Here is a 13,928-nt window from a genome sequence, read left to right as displayed (position 1 = left end):
TGTCACATAGTACTCCAGTCATCAGTGAAGTTTTGTACAAATATAGCTCTTTGGAAATTGTGATCACATAGTACTCCAGCCATCAGTGAAGTTTTGTGCAAATACAGCTCTTTGGATATTGTGATCACACAGTACTCCAGCCATCAGTGAAGTTTTGTACAAATATAGCTCTTTGGAAATTGTGATCACATAGTACTCCAGCCATCAGTGAAGTTTTGTACAAATATAGCTCTTTGGAAATTGTGATCACACAGTACTCCAGCCATCAGTGAAGTTTTGTACAAATACAGCTCCTTGGAAATTGTGATCACACAGTACTCCAGCCATCAGTGAAGTTTTGTTCAAATATAGCTCTTTGGAAATTGTGATGACATAGTACTCCAGCCATCAGTGAAGTTTTGAACAAATATAGCTCTTTGGAAATTGTGATCACATAGTACTCCAGCCATCAGTGAAGTTTTGAAAACATTTTATAATCCTCGCTTTTAAATATTGAACAGATATAACTCTATTTATGTGCAAAAATATCTGTAGAGGAACTCTACATAAAACAAATTTTCTCAACCCACACCAGCTTTTTTTACATATATATTTTTTTTACAAATGGGTTTTCTCATCATTACTGAGATATAACTTTCTTATTTAACTGTAGCTTTAGAATTATCTTGTCATTTGCTGAATGGTATTGGAATACTTTGTGCTGATCTGCAAATGCTTTTCTTTGTAATTTCGTTAATATTTACATATGATCTTTGAATTTTTCAGGTCAGTGGATATTATGGAAATTTTAGATCATCTTAGGAATGGATTTCCAGCTATTGTCTTAGTCAATGCCAATGAATTAGCCTGTGATGTTTGTGCATCTTCAAAGGTGTGTAACTGTTGTTTAAAACTGTTGTGATATTTGTTTAAAAAATAAAACTACATTTATCAGTTTTTTACCACTGTTTTACTCATTTACTTAAATAACAGTTATCATGTGATTCCAGGGTTTGTTTGATTTTAATGTATTAATATGTTTGATTTCTACACTGTGTGTGTTTTCATAATTATGGAGTTCATTTTGTTTAGTGTATTAATATGTTTGATTTCTACACTGTGTGTGTTTTCATAATTATGGAGTTCATTTTGTTTAGTGTATTAATATGTTTTATTTCTACACTGTGTGTGTTTTCATAATTACAGAGTTCGTTTTGTTTAGTGTATTAATATGTTTGATTTCTACACTGTGTGTGTTTTCATAATTATGGAGTTCATTTTGTTTAGTGTATTAATATGTTTGATTTCTACACTGTGTGTGTTTTCATAATTATGGAGTTCATTTTGTTTAGTGTATTAATATGTTTGATATCTACACTGTGTGTGTTTTCATAATTATGGAGTTCATTTTGTTTAGTGTATTAATATGTTTTATTTCTACACTGTGTGTGTTTTCATAATTACAGAGTTCGTTTTGTTCAGTGTATTAATATGTTTGATTTCCACACTGTGTGTGTTTTCATAATTATGGAGTTCATTTTGTTCAGTGTATTAATATGTTTGATTTCTACACTGTGTGTGTTTTCATAATTATGGAGTTCGTTTTGTTTAGTGTATTAATATGTTTTATTTCTACACTGTGTGTGTTTTCATAATTACAGAGTTCGTTTTGTTTAGTGTATTAATATGTTTTATTTCTACACTGTGTGTGTTTTCATAATTATGGAGTTCGTTTTGTTTAGTGTATTAATATGTTTTATTTCTACACTGTGTGTGTTTTCATAATTACAGAGTTCGTTTTGTTTAGTGTATCAATATGTTTTATTTCTACACTGTGTGTTTTCATAATTACAGAGTTTGTTTTGTTTAGTGTATTAATATGTTTTATTTCTACACTGTGTGTGTTTTCATAATTACAGTGTTCGTTTTGTTTAGTGTATTAATATGTTTGATTTCTACACTGTGTGTGTTTTCATAATTACAGAGTTCGTTTTGTTCAGTGTATTAATGTTTTATTTCTACACTGTGTGTGTTTTCATAATTATGGAGTTCATTTTGTTTAGTGTATTAACATGTTTGATTTCTACACTGTGTGTGTTTTCATAATTACAGAGTTCGTTTTGTTCAGTGTATTAATATGTTTTATTTCTACACTGTGTGTGTTTTCATAATTATGGAGTTCATTTTGTTTAGTGTATTAATATGTTTGATTTCTACACTGTGTGTGTTTTCATAATTACAGAGTTCGTTTTGTTTAGTGTATTAATATGTTTGATTTCTACACTGTGTGTGTTTTCATAATTACACAGTTCGTTTTGTTTAGTGTATTAATATGTTTGATTTCTACACTGTGTGTGTTTTCATAATTACACAGTTCGTTTTGTTTAGTGTATTAATATGTTTGATTTCTACACTGTGTGTGTTTTCATAATTACAGAGTTCGTTTTGTTCAGTGTATTAATATGTTTTATTTCTACTCTGTGTGTGTTTTCATAATTATGGAGTTCATTTTGTTTAGTGTATTAATATGTTTGATTTCTACACTGTGTGTGTTTTCATAATTACACAGTTCGTTTTGTTTAGTGTATTAATATGTGTTATTTCTACACTGTGTGTGTTTTCATAATTACACAGTTCGTTTTGTTTAGTGTATTAATATGTTTGATTTCTACACTGTGTGTGTTTTCATAATTACACAGTTCGTTTTGTTTAGTGTATTAATATGTTTGATTTCTACACTGTGTGTGTTTTCATAATTACAGAGTTCGTTTTGTTTAGTGTATCAATATGTTTTATTTCTACACTGTGTGTGTTTTCATAATTATGGAGTTCATTTTGTTTAGTGTATTAATATGTTTGATTTCTACACTGTGTGTGTTTTCGTAATTACAGAGTTCGTTTTGTTTAGTGTATTAATATGTTTGATTTCTACACTGTGTGTGTTTTCATAATTACAGAGTTCGTTTTGTTTAGTGTATTAATATGTTTGATTTCTACACTGTGTGTGTTTTCATAATTACAGAGTTCGTTTTGTTTAGTGTATTAATATGTTTTATTTCTACACTGTGTGTGTTTTCATAATTACAGAGTTCGTTTTGTTTAGTGTATTAATATGTTTGATTTCTACACTGTGTGTGTTTTCATAATTATGGAGCTCATTTTATTCAGTGTATTAATATGTTTGATTTCTACACTGTGTGTGTTTTCATAATTACAGAGTTCATTTTGTTTAGTGTATTAATATGTTTGATTTCTACACTGTGTGTGTTTTCATAATTACACAGTTCGTTTTGTTCAGTGTATTAATATGTTTGATTTTTACACTGTGTGTGTTTTCATAATTAAGGAGTTAGTTTTGTTTAGTGTATTAATATGTGTTATTTCTACACTGTGTGTGTTTTCATAATTATGGAGTTTGTTTTGTTTTGAAATCAAACACAGCTAACAGCAAATTCCACATACTTAGTCTGTAAATTAAAAAGTTTATTAAATAATTTCAGAATCTTAGTGTCCTACTAATGGAATACATATTTTCCCTCTAACATATTGTTATTTATCTCAGAATTAATTGTATTCAACTTCAAAATATTCTCCAGAATCTCAAACTATCCAATTAACATGGAATTTTGTACAGGATAAATAAAATTTCTGGAAAATAAATAAGCATCTGGAATGAGTTTTATTGACATGCTGTCATTTGTGTAAACTGAAAAAAAAGGAAAAAGGTTGCTTAGTTGTATCTAGAATGTAAAGTACAAAATAAACATATTTTAGTTTGTTGTAGTTCTACGTAGTGTACTGTTATTTGATGAGGTTAGTTTGTTCTAGTTGTATGTAATGTACTGTTATTTGATGAGATTAGTTTGTTGTAGTTCTATGTAATGTACTGTTATTTGATGAGGTTAGTTTGTTCTAGTTGTATGTAATGTACTGTTATTTGATGAGGTTTGTTTATTGTAGTTCTACGTAATGTACTGTTATTTGTTGAGGTTAGTTTGTTCTAGTTCTACGTAATGTACTGTTATTTGATGAGTTTAGTTTGTTCTAGTTCTACGTAATGTACTGTTATTTGATGAGGTTAGTTTGTTCTAGTTCTACGTAATGTACTGTTATTTGATGAGTTTAGTTTGTTGTAGTTCTACGTTATGTACTGTTATTTGATGAGGTTTTTTAAAATTTTTTTGACACAAGTTGAAACACAAGCAGTTAACACAACATTATATCCACCACTATACTGGTACAGATATGTAGACAACACGATTGCGGGATTCACATCTACAGAACACATACTTAATTTTTTCAATCACATTAACTCTATACATCCCAACATCAACTTCACATGTGAACAGGAAGAAAGCAATCAAATATCATTTTTCAACATCAAAATTACAAGAACTGATACACAATTTAAAACAGAAATCCACCGAAAAATCACCCTTACTGGACTATACATTTTTTGGGACTCAGCACATGAAACAAAACAAAAACTCAACATACTACGAAACCAAATAAACACAGCCATAAAACTATGCTCACCAGATAAAATTAACGATGAATTAGACAAAATAAAACAATACTTCATCAACATCAATAAGTTTCCTCCACAAACCATAGAAGACATACGCACACACCTAGACAGAAAGCAAAATCAACCAACAAAAGTAAATATATCTCACGAATCAAAAAAATCATGAAACCATATACTGCTGCATACCATATATTCCTGACATAAGCAGACAAATAACCAAAATTTGGCAAAAACTAGTAACAAAATATGACATTCCAGTTAATACCAAATTTATTCAAAAACCAGGCACCAAACTGAGGTCTATACTACGTAAAAACTACACTGACAAACACCACACCAACATTATTTATAAAATACAATGTGATAACTGCCACGACTTCTATATTGCAGAAACAAGTAGAGAAATGGAAACCAGATTCAAAGAACATAAAAAGTCACCTTCACACGTTTTCAAACACTGCAAGTCAAATAAACACAACATAACCATAGAAAACACTCAAATACTAAATAAAGAAACAAACATAAACAAATGCAAAATTAAAGAAGCCTTATTTATACAACAACTTATGCCCAAAATAAACCAATACAGAGGAACACCTTTATACCTATATTAAAAAATAATATAAATAATAAAAATAAATGATATAAAATTGTATATTCAAACATCTAAGCTCTCCCTCTACATTCTGACACTCAGTTACACAACCCCTTTCAAACATGTGGTCAGCTTCCGGTCAGTTACCTCTTTCTTTCTTTGTGAACCTGACGATGACCGAAGAAGGTCGAAAAGTTGTTCACTCCTCTACGTAAAAAAAAAATTTCTCAACCCAAACGAGCAGTTTTTACATATATATTTCTCTACAAGTGGGTTTTCTCGACATCACTGATCCCACTCAGATCTGGCATCTGTTCCTGAATCTTTTGACCTTCCCACTCAGATCTGTCATCTGTTCCTGAATCATTTGACCTTCCCACTCAGATCTGTCATCTGTTCCTGAATCTTTTGACCTTCCCACTCAGATCTGTCATCTGTTCCTGAATCTTTTGACCTTCCCACTCAGATCTGTCATCTGTTCCTGAATCTTTTGACCTTCCCACTCAGATATATCATCTGTTTCTGAATCTTTTTACCTTCCCACTCACATCTGTCATCTGTTCCTCAATCTTTTCACCTTCTCACTCAGATCTGTCATCTGTTCCTCAATCTTTTGACCTTCCCACTCAGATATATCATCTGTTTCTGAATATTTTTACCTTCCCACTCACATCTGTCATCTGTTCATCAATCTATCGACCTTTCCACTCACATCTGTCATCTGTTCCTCAATCTTTTTACCTTCCCACTCACATATATCATCTGTTCCTCAATCTTTTTACCTTCCCACTCAGATCTGTCATCTGTTCCTGAATCGTTTGACTTTCCCACCCAATTTAATTTTTCTTTTCTGCAGGAACCAAATACAGTAATCTCCTTCCAAAACCACAACTTCTCACTCAATAATGATATAAATGTTGTTTAAACTACACCTGTAGCTATATTCATTAATGGTGTTTCTCGACCACATTTTGCAAGGTTATAAAAGGAGAGTGAATGAGATGCAGTGTTAATAATACCAAAGAAATAGAAACAACACTGAATAAAATAAACCCTTGAGAATTATATTAATAAAATATAAGTTTTTTTAGCAAATATACACTGGGATGGGTAGAAATTAAGGGGTTTGTTTATAGGCAAAACTGTTTGTAAATATACAAGTTTAAGCAATTGTATCATTTTTCTTTATGAATTACATTAACTAAACTTTACAAAATTACTGTTGTGATGTAGTGTTGAATAATTGTTAAAATAATAATTTTTACTTTAATTTTGAAATTTGACATGTGGGTGTATTTTTGACACCTTAAAGGTGTTGGTCATCTCAGATTGGACTATTTTGATACTTAGGTGAGTTGGATGGCTACAGTATGAACGTTCGTGCAAACTTATGATTATTATTTTACTTTTTGGTTTTTCATGCTTACATTTAAGATAGTTTTGTTTTTGTAAGCTATATTCCTTTAACAGAATATATAGTTAAAAAAAATATATATATATATATATATAAATAAAAATTAAAAAAATTATGTTTTTAACAGTGTTGGAGAGAGTGGCTTATTTGTTGCCAGTTGTTGCCATCCTATCAAGGTGAGGAAAAGCAACATCTATCATCGTTATCAAAACACCATGTGTACTCTCTTGCAGGCTGCCAGTTAATGTAACAGTAAATTTGTCATATTTTATGAAGGGACACAGATATTTTTAATATTTCTTATTCTTACGAGTTGATTTTCAAGAATTTCTTAAGGCCACTGTAGTTTTAATTATCTGTAGAACAGTAAGTTCAGTAGTCCTGAAATTACTGTATTTTAACAAACATAAACCCAATTTTATCACAGAGAAGAAAGATTTGGTTTATTATGTTTAAGCTTTGTTTGTAATTATGAAATGGAAAAGATCACTTATGGATTAAAATCTGGGTAAAATTTCTAGCATTTAGTGAAATCTTAAGGTCTGTAATTAAACACTTGCAAACTGTTCAATGACTGCCACCAAAGAGTTTAATTCAATGTGGTTTCTTTGAAGATAATTTAAGAGAACTTACATTACAGATGAAATTTGATTGCTGACTGTGATGGAACCACAAGATTAACAGAGAAAGGTATCTGGGCAAATGTTTAAGGAAACTGAATTTCATTTTATCTCATGGAATGGATCATGCAGTTGTTTAATGAAATAAGTTGAAACTGAAGGCTCTTTAATATTTATGTGCAGTTGGCTCTCAGTTATCTGTAGGCAGGTTATTTGATTTGGTTATATTTTCTTTTAATGTATTCATTGATTATAGATAACAAATGTAAACAAAACCTACACTAATGAAAAGACAACACTAGGTTTGACAGCAAAATCAGTTGCAGCTGATTTCTGTGATTAAAAAAAACAATTAAAGCAGAAGACTTTAAATTCTTATTTGTAATTATTGTACTTATGCCCATAAGGTTTATATCATGCATAATTTTTTAATGTGTTATGTAAAAATCCATTTCACAATTTACATATATATATATATACATATGTTATAACCATAAATTTTTAAGCCATAAACAAAACACATTAAAACTGAACAAAATTACACTGCATATTTTTAAAAAAAGACCCTTGGATACAAGCTACAATGTGGGATTATAAAATGTATCCTAAGTTTGGAGGTGACTGTGGAAGTAGTACTCACATTGCAGTGGGCATACACCATCTATCAGTTTTAACCTCCAATTCACTAGTCTCACATAAGATTGGAGAATTGGAGGTTAAAACCGACAGACAGTGTATCCCCACCACAATGTGGGTTCTAATCGACAGTCACCTCCAAAACCTAGGAAGCATTTAATAATCCCATGTTGTTGCTTCCACTCTAGGATCTTTTCTCAAAAATGCGCAGCATATTTTGTTTAATTTTAATGTGTTTTGTTTACGGCTTAAACTTTTATTGATATAATATAATTAATCAGCGGTTTGAATTTGCTGTTTTAAACCCAGTCCTTCCTCATTATTTTGTTTACTTGTTTGGCTTCATTGGAATGTAATTATTTAATTTCACTATACATAAAGAATCACCGACATGCAAGTAGATTTGTTTACTTATTTAGCTTTATTTGGAAGTAATTATTTAATTTCATTATATATAAAGAATCACCTTCATGTAAGTAAGATTTGTTTACTTATTTGGCTTTATTTGGATGTAATTATTTACTTTCACTTTATATAAAGAATCACCTTCATGTAAGTAAGATTTGTTTACTTATTTGGCTTCATTTGGATGTAATTATTTAATTTCACTATATATAAAGAATCACCTACATGTAAGTAAGATTTGTTTACTTATTTGGCTTCATTTGGATGTAATTATTTAATTTCACTATACATAAAGAATCACCTACATGTAAGTAAGATTTGTTTACTTATTTGGCTTCATTTGGATGTAATTATTTAATTTCACTATATATAAAGAATCACCTACATGTAAGTAAGATTTGTTTACTTATTTAGCTTCATTTGGATGTAATTATTTAATTTCACTATATATAAAGAATCACCTACATGTAAGTAAGATTTGTTTACTTATTTGGCTTCATTTGAATGTTATTATTTAATTTCACTATATATAAAGAATCACCTACATGTAAGTAAGATTTGTTTACTTATTTGGTTTCATTTGGATGTAATTATTTAATTTCACTATATATAAAGAATCACCTACATGTAAGTAAGATTTGTTTTCATTATTAATGTTTTAATATTATTCCCTCCCTTCCATTTTCCCAGACATTCAAGAGTCAGCTGCAGTTGGCTATTTTTACTTACTAATTAGGCTTGTAATTATTTTCAGTAATTTTTGTTGGATAAAAGTACATGAGGTCTGTAATATGTTTTTTTTTTTTCACTGCAATTGACAGAAACTGTCATTGAACTAAATGTCTCAGCAATTAGTTGAAAAAACATTTAGACTTAAAATACCTAAAATGTTTTTAAGGGTGATGGTTATAGTTTCATGGATCAAATAAGAGTGAAATTGCTATTAATGTATAAATCTTTTAACATTTAATGATGACAGTATATTTATGTATATATAATTGTTGCCATTAAAATTCAAGTTAATCGAGTTAAATTGGAAAAAAATATGGTTTAAAAAAATGGAAATGTTTTATTTGTTTTCAGGACATTACATTGTTGTTTGTGGATTTCAACAAAAAGGGTCAAAAATTCTGTATAGAAATCCTGCTAATAGTAACAGTAAGTTTCTAGATGTAGGAGTAAATAACTTGTTAGTTATTGTGTACTACTTATTAAAGCCATCAAAAATCTGGCTACATTCAAACTGAAAGAAATTGTTGGTGTCGTCTGTGTAAACTGCCTGATTTTATATTTTTTAAGGTAAGAGAAGTGGACTTTATGTATATATTTGTGTGTGTGTGGGTAAACCTATTTCATAATATTTAGTATTGTTAAAAGGAACCACAGATTCTCAAGGTATGGTATGTTTAATTTTATTGTTTCCTGTATTTCTGATTTAAATATTACCAATTCATGTAACTGAGACATAGCAGCCCCCAGTGGTGACATAGAAGGTTGAAATTTGAATGTTAGCATCCTATGTCACTTTCCTGAGTACAGGTCAGTGTTCATGACAGTTGGTCTACAGGTCTACCAGTTGTAAGTGGACGTCAATTTTTTTTTTCAAATAATGGTTTAGATTTCACGTAGTATCTCATTTACATTACAAAGAAACGTGATCTTTATAAAATATAAGCTCACAAAAATGAATACATTATCTAGTAATTTAGAACTTTGTGTGTATAGTTGATTTTTTAATTAAAGGTCCATTTCCCACAATTGAATGGATATTTTTCTAACTCTGATTTAGAACAAGTCAATATTAGTGATTATGTATTTCATGCAAGTTAATTGAAATTACTGTGAAAAAACCAGTTTCATATTATTAGAAGTAAAGTTTAAACAAAATCAAGCATACATTTTCTGCTGTTTTACATTTAGGTTATTTTGTTCCAAAAAAACATTGTAAGAAAACAAGATCTAAGATATGGTCATACAAAAAAGATTATAGGTATTGATTTTAGCTGCAGTATGAACTTCTTTTTGTTTAACCATTTCAAGATTTTTGTCTTCTAAATTGTATAACTTCTTGAAGCTGTAACTGTGTTAATATTTTTAATAGGTAGGAATAAAAGTGATGTTCTTTTGTTTATTAAGTTATTTAAATATTTACTGTTTTATCAGGAGTATGTACAACCTCATTCGAAGCTTTCAATAAAGCCAGAAAAAGTTTTGGAACAGATGAAGACATTATCTTTGTTTACCAGTGACATCTGCTGGCCATAGAGTTAAACCCTTTTATAACCCTGCTTGAGCACTCGATTACAGATTGCTTTTCAACTCATAATGCAGTGAAGTGAACTTTATCATCTGAGTGTTTCAGTGACCAAATTAATATCTAAACAGAAATAACAGTTTATTTGTGTTAAAAAACACAAGAAAAATTCCAAAGTAAAAATTCTGTTGTTTTCTTCCAAAGAAGTTGTCTAAAGTTAATCTTTGATTGAGGTTTAAAGTTTCAGAAATATGACATTGTATTATTTCCATTATCATTACTAACACTAAATACAAAATGAAGTATCTCGCATGATTTTGCAATAAACATTATTGTTATGTGACTGTGTTATAGAGATAATACTGAAAAGTTGTACGTAGTCACAGACTGAACAAGAAATATGTTGCATGTTAACATTAGTATCATAATAGGTACACAAATAGTGGATTTTAAGCATAGGGAAAAGTTTTATTAATGTTACATGTTTCCACACAACATTGGTCTGTCTTCTTTAAGTATGATTAGTATTAAACAATACAAGGTTCACATATCCTTACAAAGATACAGAAATGGTGTCAAGAGTATTGGTAGAGGACAAGTGTATAAAGGGTGAATAGACCTCACCAGAAATGGGTGATGTTGTATAAAGGGTGAATAGACCTCACCAGAAATGGGTGATGTTGTATAAAGGGTGAATAGACCTCACCAGAAATGGGTGATGTTGTATAAAGGGTGAATAGACCTCACCAGAAATGGGTGATGTTGTATAAAGGGTGAATAGACCTCACCAGAAATGGGTGATGTTGTATAAAGGGTGAATAGACCTCACCAGAAATGGGTGATGTTGTATAAAGGGTGAATAGACCTCACCAGAAATGGGTGATGTTGTATAAAGGGTGAATAGACCTCACCAGAAATGGGTGATGTTGTATAAAGGGTGAATAGACCTCACCAGAAATGGGTGATGTTGTATAAAGGGTGAATAGACCTCACCAGAAATGGGTGATGTTGTATAAAGGGTGAATAGACCTCACCAGAAATGGGTGATGTTGTATAAAGGGTGAATAGACCTCACCAGAAATGGGTGATGTTGTATAAAGGGTGAATAGACCTCACCAGAAATGGCTGATGTTGTATAAAGGGTGAATAGACCTCACCAGAAATGGGTGATGTTGTATAAAGGGTGAATAGACCTCACCAGAAATGGGTGATGTTGTATAAAGGGTGAATAGACCTCACCAGAAATGGCTGATGTTGTATAAAGGGTGAATAGACCTCACCAGAAATGGCTGATGTTGTATAAAGGGTGAATAGACCTCACCAGAAATGGCTGATGTTGTATAAAGGGTGAATAGACCTCACCAGAAATGGCTGATGTTGTATAAAGGGTGAATAGACCTCACCAGAAATGGGTGATGTTGTATAAAGGGTGAATAGACCTCACCAGAAATGGCTGATGTTGCTGGGGCTATTTTCATGGTTTAGTGAGGGATTGTATACATTTATGATTTCTATATTTTCTAAAAAGTATCTTTCCATGTGATGGTGGAAAGAAATGCATGGAACAAATAACACATCTCTATGAAATAAGGTGAAAGGAACGCCACAGTCACATGTGTAGAGGTGATTTCCAGTTAACTTCCTTAACATATCATTAATAAGAAACAGGTCACAAGAAATTTTAGGGCAAAATTCTTAACACCAACCCAAAACTAAAAAAATGAAAGATATCGTTTAGAAACTACAGAAATAATAAAAATAAACAATCATTCACTAGACCATGATAATGGCCCCAGCAACATCAGCCATATTTGGCAATGTATATTCACTGTTCATACACTTGACCTCTACTCATATCCTGTCACCTAATAACAAGGTTTCCATCACATTTCATCTCTATTGTCTTTGTAACTATATATAAACCTTGTTTGTTTCCGGTTATCATACCTAAAGAAAAACCTGCGTTCTGTCAAAAACACATAGTATGTTTCACCATTTCAGTAAACTTTTCCTCATGCTTATAAATTGTTGTTTGTCTACATATTATTATACCAGCATATGCTTCCTTACACAAGTGACATTAATATCAGTTGGCCAAGTGTAGATAAATTGTGTTGAGAACAAAATCAGTCAGCCATGCATGAAAATATTTGACTCCTTTGTACACTGAACAAATTTATCCATTTTGACAACAAGGTAAAGACAACCTGCACTCTCATGATAATAATAAAAACTTGTTTCAACCAATATATTTCCCATTGCAATTTTGTCAAGAATTTGTTTTAGCTAAACTGGTGCAGGTCAGTGCAGCATAAAATGTGTGTATAATATTTTGGTGCACTGAATGGTACACAAGTGTGAAGCAGTGTTCAGGTCACTGACACATACATACACTCAATTTATAAAAAGTTTCATGCCTTAAGTCATGTCAGGTAAGACAATCTTTATACTTATGTGGACATCTTTCTACAGAATTGTACACTTCTGATTGACCCTTATGTCATAGTTGTCTGTGACTGAGATTAGAATACTCTGTCACACCTGCCTGTTTTATTTTCTTTTTTAATAAGATATTCTTTTGAAAACTCTAGACAATTCATGTTCACACCACAACTAAAAACAATGTCATTGAGTCCAAATTGTTCAGATTCTAGATCCTTGTTACTCAGGATTATGATAGATTACTGCTTGAGATCCTTGTTACTCAGGACTATGATAGAATACTGCTTGAGATCCTTGTTACTCAGGACTATAATAGAATACCGCTTGAGATCCTTGTTACTCAGGACTATAATAGAACACCGCTTAAGATCCTTGTTACTCAGGACTATAATAGAATACCACTTGTCGTCCTCAAATATTGTAGATTCTTACACTTGTGATCTTCCTTCAAGTCACCTACACACTAGATGTGTTTTTGTATCTACAAATCTTGTCATATTTATGTGTCAGTAATGTTTCATTAGCTGTGGCCTCAGTTGATGAAAACTTGTGGTTTTCTCTTAATCAGTGGAACAAGTTACCTTCACTTTTAATGGACTACTTTAATATTATAAACTTTGAATAACATAACATAGGTTTAACATAGTATCTATCCAACCCCACCCAACTTTATAGATATGTGTACCTAATTATTTACCCTGTTCAATACAGCTTTCTGAAGATAGAATGTGTACATTCTGAAATGTTCGTGAATTAAATGTTTGTTGACTGTGCACACGTGTGGGATGTTTGTTGTTGTTGCCGTCACTTTGAAAGTACGATTGAACTATCTCACTGTGTATATTCAAACATTCTTTATGATGCTGTATCAACCGTACCTATCCCAGAATATCCATTATTAGTTCTTCATGGAAGCAATAATTGTAAATATTAACACAATAAAGTATTCGTTTTAGGATGTGCTTGTGACCAGTTGTTTTCTCTACTTTGACTAAAACATAATTATTACTTACACTAATGCTGTTTGATTGTATCTTGTTTTTATTAACCTTATT

At 30.9% G+C, this 13,928-nt stretch overlaps 1 protein-coding gene across 1 annotated transcript; it reads left to right on the top strand.

Annotated features, from left to right (window-relative positions):
* The first annotated feature begins 760 nt into the window (after positions 1–760).
* On the top strand, positions 761–13,648 carry LOC143256294 (protein GUCD1-like). Its single transcript, XM_076513349.1, has 4 exons — positions 761–871; positions 6,644–6,692; positions 9,261–9,335; positions 10,341–13,648. Exons 1-4 carry the CDS (start codon positions 779–781, stop codon positions 10,424–10,426), a joined length of 303 nt encoding a protein of 100 aa, XP_076369464.1. The 5' UTR covers positions 761–778; the 3' UTR covers positions 10,427–13,648.
* The last annotated feature ends 280 nt before the right edge of the window (positions 13,649–13,928 follow it).

This window comes from Tachypleus tridentatus, chromosome 7 (genome assembly GCF_004210375.1).
Source record: "Tachypleus tridentatus isolate NWPU-2018 chromosome 7, ASM421037v1, whole genome shotgun sequence".
In the NCBI taxonomy this organism is placed as follows: Eukaryota; Metazoa; Arthropoda; class Merostomata; order Xiphosura; family Limulidae; genus Tachypleus; species Tachypleus tridentatus.
The sequence above is the reverse complement of the archived record's forward strand: the minus strand, read 5'-3'. Positions and strand labels throughout refer to the sequence as shown.

Coding starts and splice junctions, on each gene's coding strand:
- LOC143256294 (XM_076513349.1), top strand. CDS start 779: ATGGAAATTTTAGATCATCTTAGGAATGGATTTCCAGCTATTGTCTTA. Junction 6,693..9,260: donor GTTGTTGCCATCCTATCAAG/GTGAGGAAAAGC, acceptor ATTTGTTTTCAG/GACATTACATTGTTGTTTGT. Junction 9,336..10,340: donor AAATCCTGCTAATAGTAACA/GTAAGTTTCTAG, acceptor CTGTTTTATCAG/GAGTATGTACAACCTCATTC.